General features: G+C 55.5%; 1 protein-coding gene across 1 annotated transcript in view; it reads left to right on the forward strand.

The window, feature by feature from the left end:
• Nucleotides 1–10,421: 10,421 nt before the first annotated feature.
• TLDC2 (TBC/LysM-associated domain containing 2) overlaps nt 10,422–13,331 on the forward strand; it is a 17,010-nt gene continuing 14,100 nt past the window's right edge. Inside the window, exons 1-2 of the mRNA XM_024200843.1 lie at nt 10,422–10,670; nt 12,315–12,467. Of these exons, the coding sequence (XP_024056611.1) occupies nt 10,422–10,670; nt 12,315–12,467 (402 nt within the window). The remainder of the gene's footprint in view (nt 10,671–12,314; nt 12,468–13,331) is intronic.

Consider the following 13,331-nt stretch of genomic DNA (forward strand, 5'->3'; position numbering starts at 1 on the left):
CCTAGTGCCATTTCAGAGCTCTGAAATAAACTTGGCTTGCTTTCTCCCCTCGGTGTCTTCATTGGTGCTAAGCACACCGGGCCACGGACCATTGTTGTCCTCCTTGAGCCCTTGAGCGGCCAACACTCACACAGACTCTATGGCAGGGGTAGGCAACCTATGGCACGTGTGCTAAAGGCGGCACGCGCGCTGATTTTCAGTGGCACTCACACTGCCCGGGTCCTGGCCACCAGTCCAGGGGGCTCTGCATTTTAATTTAATTTTAAATGAAGCTTCTTAAACATTTTAAAAACCTTATTTACTTTACATACAACAATAGTTTAGTTATATATTATAGACTTATAGAAAGAGACCTTCTAAAAAGTTAAAATGTATTATTGGCACGCAAAACCTTAAATTAGAGTGAATAAATGAAGACTCGGCACACCACTTCTGAAAGGTTGCCGACCCCTGCTCTATGGCCTCCTGCCGTTCCCCCCTCACACAGACCCCACCATAGACAACCCCCTGAAGTCCCCTAGGACAGCCCTTGGCATCAGGGACACAGGGAGGACAGACAAGAGGGGAAATGGCAGTTGGATCCTGACATTTGGAACCCCCATGGTGGGGAGGGTTAATGTGCCGTTGGGGTCGGTGTTTTCTGCTGAAGAGCTGATCCCTCCTGTCAGATCCCGCAGGGAGTCCTACGCTATCCCCATGGAGCTGTGCACTTCCAGCAGCCCAGCTGCTCCGCCAGACCCGGCCTCCCCTTGCAGGACTCAGTACTCCAGCCACAGTTGTGGGGCAGGGGCACACAGTCCCGGCTCCAGCCCCAGCCCTGGGGCAGGGGCACACAGCCTGGGTCCAGCCCCGGGTGGAAGGGGCGGGGCACAGACCCAGCTCTAGCCCTGGAGCTGACAGCTGAAGTCGAAGAAGTCACAGAGGTCCGGTAAAGTCACAGAATCCATGATTGCCGTGACCTCCATGACTGATTTGTATCCTTAGCGATGGATTAACTCTGAACTATCCAGTGATAATTTACAAATATTACTATGAAGTAAAGATAATACAGCCCCTGCAGAGGAGTGGTGCCCTGAGACATCAGATTCCTGAAGTGTCCTGCTGTCCCTGTGTCTTTCCTGCCCCTCCCCTGCTTAGAATCATAGAACCAGATGGGTAGAGGGGACCGCAAGGGTCATCTAGTCTAACTCCCTGACAAGATGCAGGATTTGTTGTGTCTAAACCATCCAAGACAGATGCTCTCCAGCCTCCTTTGGAAAACCTCCAGTGAAGAAGCTTCCACAACCTCCCGAGGCATCTGTTCCATTGTCCTAGTGTTCTTACAGAAGGAAGTTTTCCCTGAGATTTAATATAAATCTGCTGTGCTGTAGATTGAACCCATTGCCTCTTGTCCTGCCCTCTGTGGCAAGAGAGAACAATTTGCACACATTCCTGCCTCACTGGTCTGTCAGGGCCATCATTTGTGCATGTGTTTAATGGTATGCATGTGTAAAGCCAGACATAAGCCTTTGCACGATGGAGGACTTCGACTTTACTCTCTGGAGGGCAGGTCCTGCCAGCTGTTTGCTCTCTGGTAAGTGCACTCCTGTGGACGCTATCACATTGTAATAACAGCAACTCTCCCTCCCACATAGATCAGAGATGGCAGCAAATACTGGATTTGTGGAATTGGAATGTTGGATATTGAATATTGGCAGAAAATACTGGAATTGTGATCAGCAACAAGCGTACTCCTGCTAGAGCCGAGCATCACATGAACATACCTTTACCTCTGGCAGCCAAGTCCCCTAGACCCTAAAGGGCCTTGGTGAACTAGCATGAGCCCCACCCTAACGAGACATGAGCTGGCTCCATGAACAGATTTAGTTGGCTACCAAAGACAGCAGCTCAGAGGCCTGGCTAGCTCAGGGCACTAGTGACGGATTATAGAGCTCTCTGTTGCTGCCGAGCCCATAGCACTCCGGTCTAATGCAATGTAGTCAGGGGTTTGGAGGTGCTAAGCTCCCACTGACTCAGGGAGAGCTGGGGATGCTCACCACCTCTAAAAATCAGACCCGTAGTGACCAAAGCCAATAGCATCTGATAGAGGTTCATCAGTCCCTATGTGAAATGAGTTGGGTGAGGGTCTCCATCCAGTGACCAGCCAACTGTCTGTATCACAGAACTAGCAGTTCAATAATTTGTCCCTTTGCTGGCTGCCTCATGAGGGCATCTGGGCATCTGCTGGGCAATGGAGCTGGGGCCCCTCCAGGTGATGTGTGAAGCACATTGGCAGGGTGGTGTGTGGGGAGCTGGCAGTGCTGCTGCCCACGTTGTACCTGCTCTGAGGGCTCCGGGGAGCTCAGCTAGACCAGCACAGAATTCACTCAGATGAAGAAACAAATCCTGGAAGCTGAAGAACTGCAGGTTCCAAGAACTGCTTCCTGGGACGGGAGAGAGGAGCTGTCCCTTCAGGATCTCCCTTGTACACATGGGCAGGGGCAGTGCTCTAAGCTGAGCTCCCCACACCATGGCCTGCGGAGCTCCTGCTGGTGGTTGGAAGAGCTGGAAGGTCTGTGGTGCTGCCTTGCTTCCTTTCCAGCTCAAGCCACAAAAGAGACAGGGACTGTCAAGGCTAATTCCCCACTCAGGCACTTTGAGTGCAGAAGGTGGGGCCCACAAGGATTCTATACATTAATACTGGCCACTCCAGGCTTGTATCAAACTCCCAAGGTTACAGCTTTTCTCTGACCTTGGATTGGTAGATGCTGCCACCACCCAAGTGCAGAACCTCTTTGAGAGCCCAGGAAGGTGTACTTGGGAATTCCTTCCTGTGGGGTACCCTCAAGCCCTTTCACCCCCACTCCGGGGAAGAGCTGGGAAAGGAAATCAGCTGTTGCCACCAGCTAATTAAACAACGTGCACAAACCTCGTAAGACACACAAATCCAATTCTGTTCTTAAAAAAGGTAAATTTTATTAATAAAAAAAAAAAGAGAGAATACATCTGGGAACTCAGGCTATTGCTAGATTTTAAAAGAGCAACTACAAGGATTAAGCACCAAGAATAGCTTTTTTGAGGTCCAGCTTAAAGGTTACAAGCAAAACAAAAGCACCTGGGGTTAGCACGGAGAGATCCACAAGCCATAATGAAATAAAAGGGATAAACCTAATTGCATCTTCCTAGACATTATCCTGATCTACTTACATATCTGGGGTTTCACATGAGTAGTTTCTAGGTATGATACTGATGATTTTTTCATACCTGGGCCAAGCTTCTTACAGCATAGCTGCTGCCCTATCTGCCTCTCCCTGGGAGAACAACAGACGGACAAAAGGGGAGTCTTTTTTCAATTTTAAAAAGTTCTAGCCTTCCCATTGGCTCTTTTGGCCAGGTGCCCACTCACTTCCTTTTACCTATGCATAGCAGTGAGACTTTTTAACCCTTTACAGGTAGAGCAATCAGAGAACAGCTACTAAGAGGGATTTTATAGCTTCTGGCTGGGTGGGTGTCCATAAAAGGGAGCTACTTCCCACCCCTTCGTTTATCACAGGGATGGGGAGGAGAAAGGAAGAGGAACAGGAGATAGAGGGCTTCTTCTAGTTGCACTCACACAGCTCTAGTTTTACTGTCCTAGAGGCTCCAGTGAGGCCCTTGCTCTAGGGATGTTGTGTGATTAAGAATAGGAGGGGGGATGGGATGGGCAATGGGGAACAGGATGAGAGGTGGGGGCCAGGCAGGGGGAATGGGGCCATGGGGAAGTGTGCCAGTTGGTGGGGAATGTGAAATGAGAGGTGGGCTGGGCCATGCGGGAAGGGAGGGGGTCTGGTTGAGAGAGAACCGGAATGAAAGTGGGGGCCAGCTGCTGGGGAATGGCAGGGAAGATCAGGCCAGTGAGTGTGGAGTGGAAGAGGAGCCGTATGTGAGATCATCTCTCTACAGAGCAGCGGGGCACTATACAGACAAATCTGGGAATCTGCCGTTTCCTGGGTCTCTTTGTGGGGCTGACTGTATTCCGTGAGCACTGGTGTGTGTTTCTGTTGTCTCAAATAGTCTCCGGGTTGAAGCTTTCTCGGAAGTTGTCAGCAGCTCTTGCTGATGCTTACAATATTTATACTGCTGTCAGAACAGCCCTCCGGGGTGGGGACTTTGCTCCTAATCACCTTAGCGTCTGTTTGCCCAGGTTCACTTTCTAATTTCCGTTTGCAGACTTGCTGTATTTCTTATGCCTTTAAAAAACAGAACTAAACCAAACCCCAGTGTTTCAACCACTTCTTTCTCCTTAAAAAAATAAACCCACCTTCAGCATTCATAAGCAACCTGAGTAAGAAAGTACATGTAACCAGTCCTTCAATACCAAAGCAGGGTGCTCAGGTCAGTACCCATGTGAGACCCTACAATAACAGAGCCAGCTGCATGCAATAGAGGGAACAAGCATTGTGGTTAGGAACCCAATTTTGCTGCAGTTTTGTGAAGAGCTCTTTGAGACCACCATCAGGAAGACATTCATGTACAGTTACAAAGAGTTCAAAGGCCTTTAAACTCCTTTTTCCAATTGGAGAGGAGGGGTTTGATCTGTCTGGTAAACCCTCAGCAGGCACATGCTATCCAATGGGGCCCTGAGCAGCAGAGGCTACCCACGGTTGATAAGCTGACTGCTGTACCAGGAGGTGGGAGAGCCCAGATAGAGGGAAGCAGTAAAATCTGTGTTGTTTAGATGGGAGTGTTCTCAACAGGCCATTGGCAGGCACCTGCTTTCCCCTCCCCTGGGCAGCTCTCAGCAGTGAGCACAGCTCCATGCACCTGCTGCAGGACTCGCCCACACACCATGAAAGCTCTCCGCAGCGGCTACACTCTCCTGGTATGTACCGCACCGCGTGTGCCCAGGGGAGACAGATGGGGGCTGACACTCAGAACAAACCGCAGGCAGCTGTGCTCCGTAACTTGCTTCTTTCCTTTCTGAAACAGGCTGATCAGGTCCAGCAGTAAGATGGTGCAATGATGCTAGCTCAGATTTACTGCTGCTGGGGCATCGGTTACCAGCTAGATCGCATTGATTTTAACAAGGGGACCTTGTCCAGTGTGCATAGGCTGTTACCCTTCAGATCGGTGTTACTCCTACTGGAGAAAGTCCTGACCCCAAACCCTGGATCCAAGTGTCCCCAGATTTGGGGGAACCAGATCCAGTCATCTCAATCTAGCTCCAAACATCACTGGGCTACAGGAGCTGAGATCCGGAGCTTGACTTAGAGGGTTGGGCCCATCTCTAAATCCCGGTGCTGGCTTTGAACTGTGCACCTGCAAACCTGCAACTCTCCGTTAGTGATCTGACAGCAGCACTGGCGGCAGGCTGGGTGCTGCACAAACACATGAGAGACACTCTCGCTGTCTCGTGGAGACTGCAGACGGAAAAGAACAGTCAAAGGGGAGAAAGCAATACAACATACAGGCAGAGTGCCCTGGCTGACAGCCAACACAGGGTGTAAATGTTTGGGTTGTTCTTCCTCTTCTTTAATATGGAAAGTGAAGGGTGCTTGTTAGTTACAGAGATCTGTCCTGCTCTCACTGCATCTGGTGCGAGCCTCAGTGTAGATGTAGCCTCAATGGAAAGGTGGATGATGGTGTGATAGACCCTGGTAATTTACCGGATTCACCTGCACTGGGCTGAACCCCACTTCACATCCATATCATGTGTCTATATTAGGGGTTTGCAATATCAGTATCACTTCAGCTGTGCCGTGTCTCTGGCCAAGGGCCCAGCCTGCAGCAGCCACCTGCTTTTTTAGTCACAGCCGGCTGCCCTATGTAATCTGATCCGTTTTCTTTTTAAATTGTGATTCTTGGGTGCCAGGCAAGGCCAATCAAAACAAACAGGGACAATGTGGCTCTGACAAGCTCCAGCTCTGTTTACCAAACATCAGCACTGGTTCTGACCTGCATGTGAATCAACAGGGTCCCAGAGCCAGGGGTGCTGGCTTCTCTGACTGCTCCAAGGCTCGGGCCTCTGCCTGGAAAGGAACGTGATTTCAGCAGCCCAGCCGGGGTGCAAAATGCTGCTGCTTGCTAATTGTTTTCTGTTCCTGGTGCCCGTGGGATTTTCTGTCCATCCTTCACTGTGTTTTCTCTTAGTATGCGTGCAAAGGCAAGGGGAGAGAGCTGTGCCCTGGGGAGGCAGGTTCTCATTAATATAGTGCCAGGGGTAAAAATAACTTACAGGACTTACCAGTACAGCCAGAGTCCTGAGGGGGGGTGTGGCCTCAACCGGAAGAGGCGGTGCCTCTCAAGATTTAAAGGCCCTGGGACACGGGCTGTGGCTGGGAGCCCCAGAGCCTTTAAATCACCCCGGGGGCTCCCAGCTGCAGAGGTGGCTCGGAGCCCCTGGGGCTCAGGGGCAAATTAAAGGGCCTGGGGCTCCGGCCGCCGCGGAGCCCCGAGCCCTTTAAATCCCCCCCGCAGCTCCGACAGCCAGGCTGGGGCCGGGATTTAAAGGGCTCGGGGCTCCCCGCAGCAGCCGGAGCACCGGGCCCTTTAAATCCCCGCCGCGGAAGCCGGTGCAGTCCGGCATGGCGTACTGGCTCTTGCTGGTACGCCGTACCGGCTTACTTTCACCTCTGTATAGTGCAGAAAGAGAGTTGCTTTGCAAGTAGCCCAAGAAGGAAATGCTGAGGCAAGGAGAAAAGATGAGTCAAGAAAGCAACCGACTCTGCTTTCAGGCTTTAGCATAGTCCAGCTGGGCCCTGAGTCTTCACTTGAGCAGATATTAGTGACTCTAGGAGATCTGATCTATGCTTCCTGCAATTTTCCCCTTGTTTATTTGTTTGCCTTTTCTATGGGGATGGGAACTCCCCTGAGTCAGGGGGTGAAGGTGAGTTTCTGACCAACTATCCCAGCGGAGGGAAAGCAGGGCTGGGCAGTGATTTCTGCCTGACTCATGTGGCACAAGTGCTGTGATGAGGCCTTAGATCTGTCAGGGCTGAAATCTCTTGTGTAATATTGAGCAGGAAAACTATACCAAAGAGGAAACACTCCCTTCATAACTGACCCTTCCAGACTCCGCAGATGCCCGACAATTATGCAATGTCCAAGTACTTGTCACAGCCGGTCACGTAGCGTCGTATAAATGTTTAATAGGCGGAGCTGCTAGTGCCACCTGTAGTAAAGGTTGTTCGACACTTTCACTGTTCTCAGGTCTCTGCTTCAGGCTGATTTAAAAACAAAAAAACCTTTCAGCTAAAATGGTCCAGCCATGTCCAAGAATGAGATTAGGGGGAAAAAAATTTCCGTGCTAAAAATATTCTTGCAATTGTTTAACTGAGACTCTCTGGGGCCTCAATGAGTTAGAGCATGGCCTTGAAATCTGGTGTGTGTTTGATGGGGTTGTTACCTTGGTGACAGGTATGTGCCTTTTGTTGTTCTCCTGAGTATTTGCCCAAATTAGGTCAAGTTATAAAACTATGGAAAAAAATCTCAGTTTGCACATGCTCAGTAGAGACTCGTTAGAGTTTGGCAGCTAAATTCTCTAAGTATTCTGTCTACACTGAGCATATTCCACTCCCTCAAAGTGCCTAAGTGCCAACTGCACAGGCGCCATCTCCAGCATGACTGAGCAGGCGCCATCCCAGGACTGCAGAGGTTGAGGTGGGCTTTCCCTGCAATTGTTCCCCTACAGCTGCTAAGGCCACCATGGTGCTGAGCAGGGCCGGCTCTAGGCACCAGCTAACCAAGCACGTGCTTGGGGTGGCACATTTTCAAGGGCGGCATTCTGGCAATTTTTTTTTTTTTTTGCTTCCGGCGGCAAAAGCCTAGAGCCGGCCGTGGCAGCAGCAGTGCGTCGTGCCTGGGGGGCGCCTTGGGGCCGCTGCGGTTCGCACCGCGGGGGAGCAACGCCTGCACCTTGTGGCTGGGCCGGGCAGGCTCCGAGGGGGGGACACTCGGGCTGGAGGCCGCCCCGCGGGGCACACGGAGCCACCTGCAGGTGCTGCAGGGCGACCGCTCCCCAGCGCCACAGCCAGGGCTAGGCAAAACGGCCCGAGCCGCCCAGGGACTGCAGCAGGGTGGCCAGAAGCAGCAGCGGGGCCATAGAGGGCGGGGTGCTGTCGTGCGCGGCCCATGTCCCGCTCTCCGGGGCTCCGCTCCCTCTGGGGCTACCCTGCCCCGGCTCCTCCACCCTCTGTCGGGGCAGTCCCCCGGCTCTGCCCTCCTGGGTCCCGGCTGGTCCTGGAAGCAGGAGCCCTGGCTGGAGGGACCCTGGGCTGAGGCTGCTTACCCCGACCCTGCCAGTGCTGGACTGGCTGGAGGCAAGGGGGGAGCGGGCGGAGTCAGCACTCTTGGGGGGAGCCCAGGGCTGGGGCGGCAGGGGGTGGGGGTGGGGGAGAAGAGAGAGCCCAGGGCTGGGGCAGCAGGGGGTGTGGTTGGGGTGGGGCGGCAAAAAACCTAGAGACGGCCCTGGTGCTGAGTGCTGGAACTTTGAGCTGGGAGCCAGTGTCTCCTGCGCTCTCAATGCTCCCTCTGCCAGTGCCCAGGCAGCATGGTGGGCAGGAGGAACCAGCCACATTTGAATGGGGTGAGGGGAGGCCAGGACCCAGGGGTGTGGGAGGAGCAGAGTGGGAGGGAAAGGGGGAGTATATAGCTGCTGAGGGTGAAGAGGGTGGGGCAGGTGGGATAGGAGCAGAGTGGAGTGTAGGGAAAAGTCATGGGGCTAAGGGCTCTATAGGTGCAGAGAGAGCAGAAGCCAGGGGATGGGAACAGGTGGCTGGGGGACAGGAGCAGAGCAGGAGTGGATAGGAGAAGGGAGGGGCAGGAGCCGGGGTGGTGGATGGGAGCACAAGGGGAGAAGGGAGGAGCAGAGACAGGCTAGGGAAACAGCAGTAGAGGGATCTACAACCACTAGATCACAGTCCCCTACAGATCCTGGAATAGAACCCAGGAGTCTCAGCCTTCCTCTTCTGTCAGCAAATAGCTGTGAAACTCACTTGTCCTCCTCTGGTCCACACAGAGGTTAACAGCCTACTACTGCTGCTACCGGTTCCTCTGGTAACTCAAGTAGCAGAGGTCTGTGCTGTGGAACAAAAGACCTAAGCCCTGCTGCTGACCCAAACTGGGGGTCAATATGAGGGAATTTCTGTTTTTCAGGGAGGTTTTTTCTTCAAAAAATTAGGAAATTATGCCCCCAAAACCATGTTAAAAGACTCTTAAAGTTGCCAAGTCAGGGCACTCAAAAGCCAGGAAATGCCAGGATCAAGCTTGCCCATGCAACCCTGGGTGTCCGCATCCTGCATTTGAGTTGTACTCAGTAGCACCTGAGCAGCAGCGGGCAGTTTGCCCAGTGGCAATACAAAGCCTGGTGAATGCTGGCAGCAAGCCCCTTATCGAAGCCTGGGGGCGTGAGGGTGAGGGCAGGTGTCACGTTCTCAGAGGGCAGCAGTCAGCTAGGCATTGTGTGCAGGGTGCCAGCAAGTGTAACAAAATCACAGGAACAATGCTGAGATTCCCAGAGTGGGAATTATGCGCCTGGCTCCCTATGTGATGAATGGGGAGACAAAGGTGTCTCACAATGCAATTCACAAAAGCCAACAGGGGAGGCGAGAAGCCACCTAAACTAGCCAATGGGAGAGGCCAACGAGAAGGGTGTGTGCTAAGCCCCGCCCCTCTCTCGGCTTGCAATTCTCAGCTGCAAACCCTCACTTGGCAGTAGGTGCCCATGCTGTTAGCAAGAAGCCGGGGAGCAGGCCTCCAGCATGTCTTTTAGCCTAGTGGTTAGGGCACTCACCTGGAGTGTGGGAGACTCCTGGTTCAAGTCCCCCCACTGGCTGAGGGTGAGAAGGGCTATGGGGTATTCTCATGTGGGGCTCCCTCAACCTCTCCTGTTGAAGCTGCTGCACTGGACAGAGTTGGTGTTGAGCCCTCAGAATCCATGCACACAGTGAAACAGAGCATGGTTAGTGGGGCAAGCCCAGGAGTTGGGACATGGCAGCCAGGCCCAGACTGAGGGGCGGGTCTGGCAGCCTCTTTATTCTGTGCCAGGAACAGAAAGGGACCATACAAAGGGAGAGCACTGGCCCAACACACAGCCCTATATGCCCCTCACTCCCACAGTTCCCAGTGTAGGGCAGTGATAGAGGGTGGGGCTGGGCTGGGCTGGGAGGTGGGCACTTGTGTTTCAGCTATTCTGGGCTGTGGAGCAGCCCTGGGGTTGCTCTCTATCACTCCAAAGGCAGTGCTGTGTCCCGGAGCTCTCCAGACCTGGGGAAGCTAAAAGCCACCTTTGCCCCCTCTGCCTAGGGTCTGACCCACACACTGGGCCCTTGAGAGGCACAGGCTGGACCCTGCCCAGTGGGCTTAAAATGCCCTCTTCTACTGAAGGGCTCACCAGGCAGGGCGTGGGTGATGCCAGCCCATTCTCTGTGCACCAGCGCTCTCCGGATGGGATGGCCAGGAGGGCCATGGCTGGGCCCAAGGGGGAAGTGCTGCTCTTTGTGCTGGAGTCCCTTATCTCTTCCCCACATGGCGTGGGCATCTCCCCCCAGACTGGCTGCCTGGAGGAAGCCCAGCCCCTGCAGTGTGTCGAGACCGCTGAGCAGGAGGAGCCAGGCCGGGCAGGAGTGGGGGTGACAGCATCACCCCCAGAGGAGCCCTACCAGCCGGTGCTGAATGGAGAGAGCAACGTCCTGCATGCAGGGCAGGTCCAGCAGGTGAGCTCAGCGCAGGCTGCGGGCTCACCCCATTGCAGGGTTAGGTAACCTCACTGGGTCAGGCTGTGGCCAGGTGCTTGGCAGTTCTAGAGCCTCCCCTGGCCTGGAGCTGGCCCCTCCACCCTGTCCTCTGGACAGCTCCTCAGTGGGATTGAGCCATTCCGGTGGGCACCCCAGGGCTTGGAACTCGTTCCCCTGGCCAGCCCGGCCCTCCCGGCTTGGAAACAGGCTGGGCAGTGCTGCCGTGGGCTCCTGCTGTCATTTCCCTGGTTCGTAGCCTTGGATCAGCTCACCGCACAAGGCCTGCAAGGGCACTTCGTGCACCAGCACTGGGCCAGCTCGGACCTTGGGGATCCCAGTGCGACGCTTCTAATGCCACTGGCTCCAGAGCTCTGCCCTGTGGGACTCAGGGGACCATTCGCCCCAGAGACAGTGTGTCACTGGTGAGGGTGGGTGAGCAGGGACCAGCCCCGTCTGGCTCAGGGCCCAGGGGTTTGCCGCCGGGCAGCTGGAGAGAACATCCTGGTACTTGTGAAAGGAGGCAAAGACCTGATACGGATGCACTGAGAGACAGCGAATGTGGAGTCCACAGAGCCACATATCCAGTCACCCCGCAGAGCTGAGCCCCGTTGCCAAACGATAATAATAATGAGCAATAAATGCATCTAATAAATCATTCGCCCGACCTGACCATTACCCCTCATTCCTCCCTTCAGTGAATAGCCTTCCACCAGCTCCAGGGCAGGCCTGGACCACAGGGCGTGTTCACCAAGAGGGGTGACGTCCCGGGCAAACCCCGTTCTGGGGGTTCCCCCTTCTGGGATTGGGTCAGTGGGATTGTTCCACTCCCCCACACTGCCAACGCTCTGGCAAACGTTACCCCAAACATCTCTGCCGCCCTGGAGCTGCGTGGGTTCTTCACCCTGATGCCAGCAGGCCAGGAGCCTTTTGGGCTGGGCTGTCTGTGCAGATCACTTTCCTCTGGAGAAGCCCCGGTTGGGACAGGCGAGGGGGAGATGACCCCTGCAGATCCCTTTCACTGAGGCCTCTGGAAGTTGTCCCCTTGGGGGTAGGGTCTGGTCTTCCTGGAGCGTGTGTGTGGGAAAGGCCTGGCTGGGCCACCCCTAATGAGCCACAACGGGGGGAGCCCGCTCCTCTGCCCCCATGCTGCTCTGCCTGCAGGGCCGTGCTACCACTGGTGGGGCCCTCCAGGCTGGAAGGGGACCCAGCTGAGCTGGAAAGCTCTCAGGGGTACTAACAAGTCCTGGGGTGGGAGGGTGGAGGTGGTCTGTAGGAGATGATGCCATGAGCCAGCCTGTGCCCTGCTTCTTCCCTCCTACGGCCTACCCCTCCAGCCCTAGCAGAGCCCCTTCCATGCAGAGCCCCCAGGGAACATGAGGGAGGAGACAGAGCCCTGGAGCTGACACATGGGCAAGGTGAGGTCTGTGGGGCAAGGTGGGGAGGGCTCTGTGCGTGCTGCCCCCAGGGTGCCATCCAGCCCAAAGCCAGACACCCAAGAGAGGACAGCAGGGAGTGGTTGGGTGAGGGAGGATGTGGAAGTGACCGATGGGAAAGGCTCCTGCCAGAGGTCAGGGAGCAGAGAGGGACCCTGGTGGGAACTGATTCCTGTGGCTCTGTTCCCAGCTGGCTCCCCACCTCCCGCCGAGAGTGACCGGGTACCCTTGGAACCTGCTCTACTGCACCGCCAGGGATGGCTTTAGCCTGAAGAGCATGTACAGGAGTATGAACAAGCTGAGCTCTCCTGTGCTGCTGGTCATCCGAGATACCGACGGGCAGGTGAGGCCAGGGAAATGGACTTGTACATTGCGTTGGGCTGGGGTTCCCATGCGAGAGAAACATCCAGCTGCTACAGGCCAGCACAACTCTGGACCCTGCACAGTAGGGCCATTTTGCAGGGTATGGCCCAGGAGCCTGGCTCCCCTTCCTGGCTGTAAGTCCCCTTCTGGGCCCAGACAAACCCCCCTAGGGCTACCATACGTCCAGATTTCCCCGGACATGTCCGGCTTTTCGTTCTTTAAATAGCCGTCCGGGGGGGATTTCTAAAAAACTAAAAATGTCTGGGATTTCCCCCCGGTCGGCTATTTCTAGACCAAAGCCCTTTCCCGGCTTCCCCCATCGCCTGCAGCCTTAGCACGCCACCCAGCCACACAGCTGTCCACCCCTCCCCCAGCTCACTTCCCCCTCCTCTCCCCCCTTGAATGCTCCGCCCCCCTGCTCCTCCCCCTCCCCCGCTTCCCGCGAATCAGATGTTCGCTGGAAGTCTGAAAACAAGCAAGGGCAGGCGGGCAGCAGCAGGTAAGCTGGGGGGTGGGGGACGCGAGGAGGAGGGCTCCGGAGAGGCGCAGCACGGCCCAGTCCGGCCTTGGCCAAGCAGCTCCCTCCGGCCCAGCCAAGCGGCTCCGGCCCCGGCTGCCCCCAGCGGCTCTGGCCTGGCTCGGCTTGGGCCCCAGGGCACCGGCACTGGTTCCGGCTGAGCGCGCTGGCCCGGCCCCGGCCGAGCCGGGCCGGCTGAGCACCCCCGGCCCCAGCGGCTCCGGCCCTGGCCCCAGCGGCTCCAGCCCGGCTCAGCTCAGGCCCCGGGGCACCGGCCCTGGTTCCGGCCAAGCGCGCCGGCCCAGCCCCAGCCGAGCGGCGCCAGCC

The sequence above is a fragment of the Terrapene carolina genome, unplaced genomic scaffold (genome assembly GCF_002925995.2).
Source record: "Terrapene carolina triunguis isolate 2854851 unplaced genomic scaffold, T_m_triunguis-2.0 Scaffold233, whole genome shotgun sequence".
NCBI lineage: Eukaryota > Metazoa > Chordata > Testudines > Emydidae > Terrapene > Terrapene triunguis.